The sequence below is a fragment of the Arvicola amphibius genome, chromosome 2 (assembly GCF_903992535.2).
Source record: "Arvicola amphibius chromosome 2, mArvAmp1.2, whole genome shotgun sequence".
Lineage (NCBI taxonomy): Eukaryota > Metazoa > Chordata > Mammalia > Rodentia > Cricetidae > Arvicola > Arvicola amphibius.
The window spans coordinates 105,738,109-105,744,786 of NC_052048.2; the positions used below are offsets into that span (position 1 = coordinate 105,738,109).

The 6,678-nt window shown below is 47.4% G+C and overlaps 1 protein-coding gene across 2 annotated transcripts; it reads left to right on the forward strand.

Moving 5' to 3' along the window:
* Positions 1 to 555: 555 nt before the first annotated feature.
* Positions 556 to 5,876, forward strand: Alkal2 (ALK and LTK ligand 2). 2 transcript variants are annotated; one of them, XM_038317831.1, is made up of 4 exons: positions 556 to 808; positions 2,703 to 2,756; positions 2,839 to 2,919; positions 5,812 to 5,876. In XM_038317831.1, the coding sequence occupies exons 1-4, from the start codon at positions 556 to 558 to the stop codon at positions 5,874 to 5,876; spliced, it is 453 nt and encodes a 150-aa protein (XP_038173759.1). The 2 variants fall into 2 exon arrangements, with proteins under 2 accessions (XP_038173759.1, XP_038173760.1); XM_038317832.1 differs by lacking the exon at positions 2,703 to 2,756.
* Positions 5,877 to 6,678: the final 802 nt, after the last annotated feature.

A 6,678-nucleotide genomic window follows, 5' to 3' on the forward strand; every position in this document is an offset into this window, starting at 1 on the left:
TCCGTGGTTCTAATTAAAGCGGCGCTCGGAACCCGGGGGACCCGCCTGACGTCGGCGGTCGCGGGGATAAGAAGCGCCCGAGGACAGCGGGACTCGGAGCAGCAGGGTCGGCGCTGTCCCCGTAGGAGCCGCCGTGCGTCCTGTGTCTCTGCGCTGGACAAGTGGAGCTGGAGCTCCTGAAGTAGTGTCGGAACTGGGGGGACCGAGGAGCGCGGCAGGCGTGGAATCTACGGGGTGGGCTCGGGTGCCCGAGGGCAACGTGGAACCCACTGTGTCGGCACAGGTGCCCGAAGGCAGTGCGGCACCCTTAGCTGGCAGGTGCCCTTGCCTCTCCAGTCCAGGGTGGCCCTCCTGCTCGGCAGCTCCAGACCCGAGCCCGGGCTGCACCTGTGGCCTCCGATCTTGGAGAAGTGTCCAAGCCCCCGCGCGCGGTTCCCGCGGTGAAAGAAAGTTGTGCGGCGGCGCGGTCTCCGCGCGGACTCCGCGTGCGGGAAACTTGGACTCCGGCTGGTGGAGCGGCGGGTCCCAAGACCCGCGACGCAGGCCACCGGGGCCATGCGCGTTTCAGGGCGCCCGCTGCTCCTTGTGCTGTTGCTGCTGAGCACGGTGGGGGACCGCGGACGCGCGCAGCCCCGGGGGCCTGCAGACCGGCAGACACTGCTGAGGTTGCTAGTTGAGCTGGTCCAGGAGCTGAAGAAATTCCACACTGGAGACAACAAGCGGCTGCAGCTCCTTGGCGAGACCGACTTTACCCTGGGCCGCAGGGAGGCCACGGATTATGGGGCAGACCCAGAGGAGCAGAGAGTGGGTGAGTGTTCCTCAGTGTAGACATGAAGGACGCAGAGTGGGTGAGAGCTCAGCAGTGTAGACCATAATACGAAATAGAGTAAGGGAGGCTTCTGGCATCGTAGATTTGAAAGACAGACAGTGGTGAGTGTCTGGCAGTGTAGATCTATGAGGATAGATAGAGTGTGGAAAAGGGAGCCCTAGCCCTGTGAGTCTGAGGACCAGGTTAGACCACAAGGGACAGAAAGTTAGTGAGATTGAGGTGTGACATATGGATCAGTGGGGTGGGGAATGGATGAGGATACAGGCAGTGTAGACTACAAGAAACAGAAAGTGAGTATCTTAGCAGTATAGACCAGAGAGGGCAGAGTGGGTGAGTGCTGAGTGCTTTGGTAGAGAGTGATTGAACAAGGTGGAGCACGGGGACTTGAAGGGATGAGGTCCTGGCAACGCAGACCTGATAGACAAGAGACTGAGCCAAAGAGAGTCTTGGCAAGATGGACCCGAGAAACCAAGGATGCCTGAGAGTCCAGCAGTGTAGACCTGAAGGAAAAAGAAAGAGGGAGGTCGTGTCAGTGTGGGTCCTGGACAGTGTGAACTGAAGGAGCAAAGAGTGGGTCTTGGGAGTGTGGACGAAGAGCTACCTTCCATATCCGAAAGGCACATTGTATTAGTATTACCTTAAGCAAAATTATTTTTTAGAAACACAGTTTTTAAAGATGAATCAATTTAAAATTTTTTTAACTGAGGGACTTTTTTGTGTTTGTTTTGTTTTGATTGTTTCTCAAGAAAAAAAGAAACTGGCAGAAACAGGAGAGTGTGTGTGAGCCTCGCCTCTAAAATAACAATCCTAATCCCCTTCTAAAATGTGCTGGTGCCCAGTTCAGGACACTCGGATCCTTACAGGGGAGAGTTCCCAGCCCATCATTTCCAGCAGAGGGGAAAATGGCCAGAGCTTCCCTGGTGGAGCGCTTCCCAGAGTGGCCCATGGGAACTTCTCAGGGAAGCATGCAAGCTTTTAATGCTTTCATGACACAATTAGGTCAAATATGATGGGGTCACTTTTGTGTAAACTGACTCAAGGAAGGAATACATGAAGAAAGGCCTTCGGGAGTAGTCTTCACCTCCCTCATGAAGGACTCAGTGTCAGTGTCTCCCTTCAGCTATTAGGAAAGAGGAGAACAAGATTTCTGGTAAAATAAAACGTGACATTACACAATCATAGAGAAGTTATTGGCCTCATGTGGGTTAGAGACTTAGAAAATGGTTTCAGAGACTGAAAATAAAGCAAAAAGAATAGCCAAAGTAGGGGGGAAACAAACAAACAGGGAACCATCGCCGGGGACCAGGTGCCAAGGAAAATGAATTGGCGTATAAAAACCTTTCCTTAGGGTCCCTTCTTTGCCTTATAAACCAAGGTGATTTACATTTCCAGATGTTCCCACCAGCCTCACTATCAGATAATTGTAAAGAAATTGTCCATTAAAAAATTACCTACAATGTCTAGTGTTCAAAAGCATAATTTTTGTTTTGTTTTAAGGGTTCAGGTTTGTTTCTAGAATTTTTAAATTCTGTGTAATTTGATTTCAAAGTTCTTCCAAACTTGCATAGAAGTGATTCATCCATTGGAACCTATCCAAAATCATTTTTTTTCCAATCCTATAATTTTAAGGCCTGTGACTCTTATCATATCCAGGGAGAACAGACTGGTAATGTTGGAGCTTAATACTGCTTGACAAAAATCATATCCTGATCTAAGCGTCCACATGGTAGTGTGTGCAGCTAGCCAGTGTTCTCCTGTTTTATGCAGGGCACTGTGGTGTGGATGATGCAGTTCTTAAAAGCTTCCCCAACTCCTTTAGGATCACACTTAGTAGGTGCTTTGTTCGAGTAATACGATTTCCCTCCCCTCGTAGAGATTGTTCCTCGAGATCTAAGGATGAAGGACAAGTTTCTGAAACATCTCACAGGTGTGTGTTCCCTTCGCTCCTCTGCCCTCCCTGCTCCTTTTTTTGCCCTGAGTCTTCGTGACTTTCTTCCTCTGTGTTCCAGGTCCTCTTTATTTCAGTCCGAAGTGCAGCAAGCACTTTCACAGACTTTACCACAACACGCGAGACTGCACCATCCCTGCATGTAAGTGAGCACCCAGCAGGCAAATGGCGCTCCTCCACTCTTCCTGTGCAGGGCAGCAGCTCTGCCTTTTGACAGGTGCCGGGGCCTGAGTGTCCCTACCTGACTGGATTGGGGCAGGGTGCCTAGACATTGGAGCAGATGGTTTCAACTCTGCAACAACCAGTACCACTGGAGAGTGTTTACCTCGTGATAACCGTCTGAAGCCTTCCTTTCACGCACACTCTCATTGTGTTATGAGTTCTGGCACAGAACCCATATTCTGATTGATTGGCCACCACACAGGCTAGGTGTGAGATGCTCAGGTGTCTGCTGGTGGTCAGAGTGTTGGGGTATAAAACAGTCTGGTTGGCCTGAAGCTTTCCCGTCAAACATATTTTGACCATCCCCACTGCCCTGACCAGTGCTGTTTTCTTTCCATTAGTAATAAAACCCTCATCACTCAAGAATTTGATTGGCTATTCCAAAGGCTGCTCTTCTGGCTGTCCTCCTTCAGCTCAGAGACACAGGGCTCAGCCATTGGCCCATTTCTCATATGTCCGTCTTTTCCATTTCTTTTCATTTTCCACATGATTCATCTGTTTATCTGCTGCAGTATATTCTACTTCCCCCAAATGACTCCTTGCACTCTTCATAAAACCATTTCTTTTAAAAAAAAAATGAGATGACTTTCACAGGGGGAAAGCCATCCAGACACAACAGGATCTGCCTGGCTGCTCTGAGAGATGCTAAAGAGAACAGAAGCCCAGGCAGCAGACTGAAGTAGCCTTCCCTGCTTGACACAGATATCCGGCTACATGGAGTAGGAATTTCTCTCTGTTTAGGCAGCAGAGCTCTGAATAACGATGGCCGTCATTTACAGACGGCTTCTGCGTGAGGGACACTGGTAGGTAGGCTTATGAATCATATCTGTGGGTCTTGACCCAGCAAGGAGATCTCACTAGCATGTTTCAGACATGGTCAGGCCTGTAGCCAATATGTAGAAGCTGATTTTTCATGTGAACATGCCATGTGGACCCCTTGTATCCTTATCTCCCCTGCTTTCTTGTGCAATGAAGCTATCTTCTGTTTGAGAATTACTACCTTGTTTCTTGGGGCCACAGAATTTTTTTATTGTTTAAGTGAGAATCTATTTTGTAATAAATGTATCATACAAAACAATTACATGATTCTAGATTCTAAATTTGAACATGACCTTCTAGCATTCCAACCCATTCACTTAGAGATTAGGAGACAGAATCTAAATTGCTTGTCCTGCAGACATCAAAAGTCCAGGCTCAAGCCTCATGCTCCACCCTGCGAATTCTCTTCAGGCTTCTCCCATGGTGTCATGCTCCACATTGTTGCATCCTTGGGTGATAACATAGGAAGACTCTGGTCGCAGCTTAAGCTGTGTCCCCAGAGGTGGAATGTTGACTCATTTGTGCTTTGGGACAGTTAGTTACATCCATCTCTTTTCCCATAAAGAAAAGAATGATAACTCTTCTAGGATGCTTTAGGATGTTCAGAAACTCGCAGAAATCCTGGGGTGCTAGAGCTGATTGGACCATAGAACCCAGCCTTCCTGGGTAGCCAGAAGAGCTTGGTGGAGGGAAGAACCGAAGCGCTCTTATTCCCGATAAACAGAATGTGTTCTGCGTTCCATGTTCATCACTGGTTGGGGAGCATTGCTTGGGGCTTGGACTGAGTGAGATGGGAACACCTGGAGTCTCTGAGCAGATTACAAATGGAAGTTATGTACAGTTTGTTAATTAGCTCACTCCTGAGCTCACAATCCACTCCACCCTGGCACAGAATCTATTCAGGAAAACTACATTCCAAAAACTGTGGAGGAGCAATAGAACACAAGTCTAGGTGACCAATCATAAGCAGGTTAGGCTGTTTTCCCTCTCTGAGCCAAGAGAATATAGGTCACACACATTTAGAAGCTGACTTTTGGGGACAGTGTGAATATTTGTCACTCATTCAGTTCTCCATTGAGGATGAATGCCTCCTCTTTGGAGGAGTTTTGCTACTTCTGAGAAATAAACTTTAGCAAACCATAAATTACTGAAGCTTTTCACAGAATTTTGTCCTGGGAAGATTCTTCTAGCGCTGTGGGAACTGAATTCCCTCTATGGGTTTGATGGCGCAGAAGAATGAACTGTGGGATCATAGGGAGCAACAGTGAACACCAGGCTTTGCTCAAAATATTACCTTTTTTCCCCCAGCCTACACTTGAAAACTTGCTTTAAAATTTTTTATCTTTTTCTTCATCGTTGATAATTGAGTCTAGAGCCTCCCCAGGCACTTATTAGTGAGCTATACCCACCTCTATCTCTTATTTTTACTTTTTTTGGACATTGTTCTTGTTAAGTTGCTCAAGGTGGCCTCAAATTCATTCCATAGCCTAGACTCATATTGAACTTCTTATCCTCCTGCCTCTGTTTCTTGCATAGTCTCCTAACTGTATCCAGTCTGCCTTGCTCCTTTTGACCCTCTTTCTTTTTAACATCATGGCAAAAGTCTGTAAGGCTCATCTCAGGTGGAGACTTTGTCTGCATGTAGTCTGAAAGAGAGTTCACAGAAAGGCATGATAAGAGCCTATCTCACTAGAAGCAACACTCGGGGCATTTCTGTGAAGCTGGAAGCCACACTTCAGAGGATGCTGGGTCTGTCCTCTCTGTAGCCCTTATCTGATTTCTGCATGTAATGCCAATTTCCCCCTGAAGTAAGTAAGTAACTTAGAACTCGCAATTTCAAGTAACAACCTCTATTGCTTCTAGGGACTTCAGAATATTAAAAAAAAATAAATAATGGTTAGAACACTTTATATACTTGCAGAAAGTCAGCCTGTGCTTAATTTTAATGTTGTGCAGGAAACTGACAAGAGTCCATGGTTTGTTTCCACTGCAGACTATAAAAGATGTGCCAGGCTACTTACACGGCTGGCTGTCAGTCCCATGTGCATGGAGAGATAAGGTAAGCTCCCAGACAGACAATCGTGGTGACCACACAACAAGTGTCTGAATACCATGTCGGTCATAAAACACACACGCACACGCACACACACACACACACAGAGGGGGGGGGAGAGAGAGAGAGGGAGAGGGAGAGGGAGAGGGAGAGGGAGAGAGAGAGAGAGAGAGAGAGAGAGAGAGAGAGAGAGAGAGAGAGAGAGAGACATTTAGACTCAAGCATTCTTTCACTACAGTAGCCTGGCTCTGAGCAAGAGACAACCAATTCATCTCAAAACATTGGCCATGAGTAGAAGGCTCCCCCTGCTGGCTATCTACAGTGGACATTGTTACTGGATCTTACATAGCACATAGCCGATTTCAGCACAGTTTAAATCAGGACACATTTCAAGCCATTGCTGTTGACTTCTAGGCTGTACTAATTCACTGACATTTATGAACACAGACGCCCCTTCAGAATTTATTTAACAAGCAACCTAAGAATTTGGCAGGCTAGGACTGTGGTTCCCTGCTGCCTAAGGTTACACTGCATGTCAGCCCATAGAAACACCACATTCAAACACTGAAGCATGCGGGTGGGGCATAGCTCTGAGAGGAAGAGCACTTGCAAGCATGTGACCCTGAGTTCAAATCCCCGTAGCCATGTAAAATGCCAGGCATGGCAACAGACACCTGTCACCCCAGTGGCCAGACAGGAGGGTCACCTTAGCACCAGTCTGAGAGGCCCCGACTTAAAGGACTAAGGTAGAGTGTTACATAATAGGACACTCAAAATCCTTCTCTGGCTTCTGTATGTATACATGAG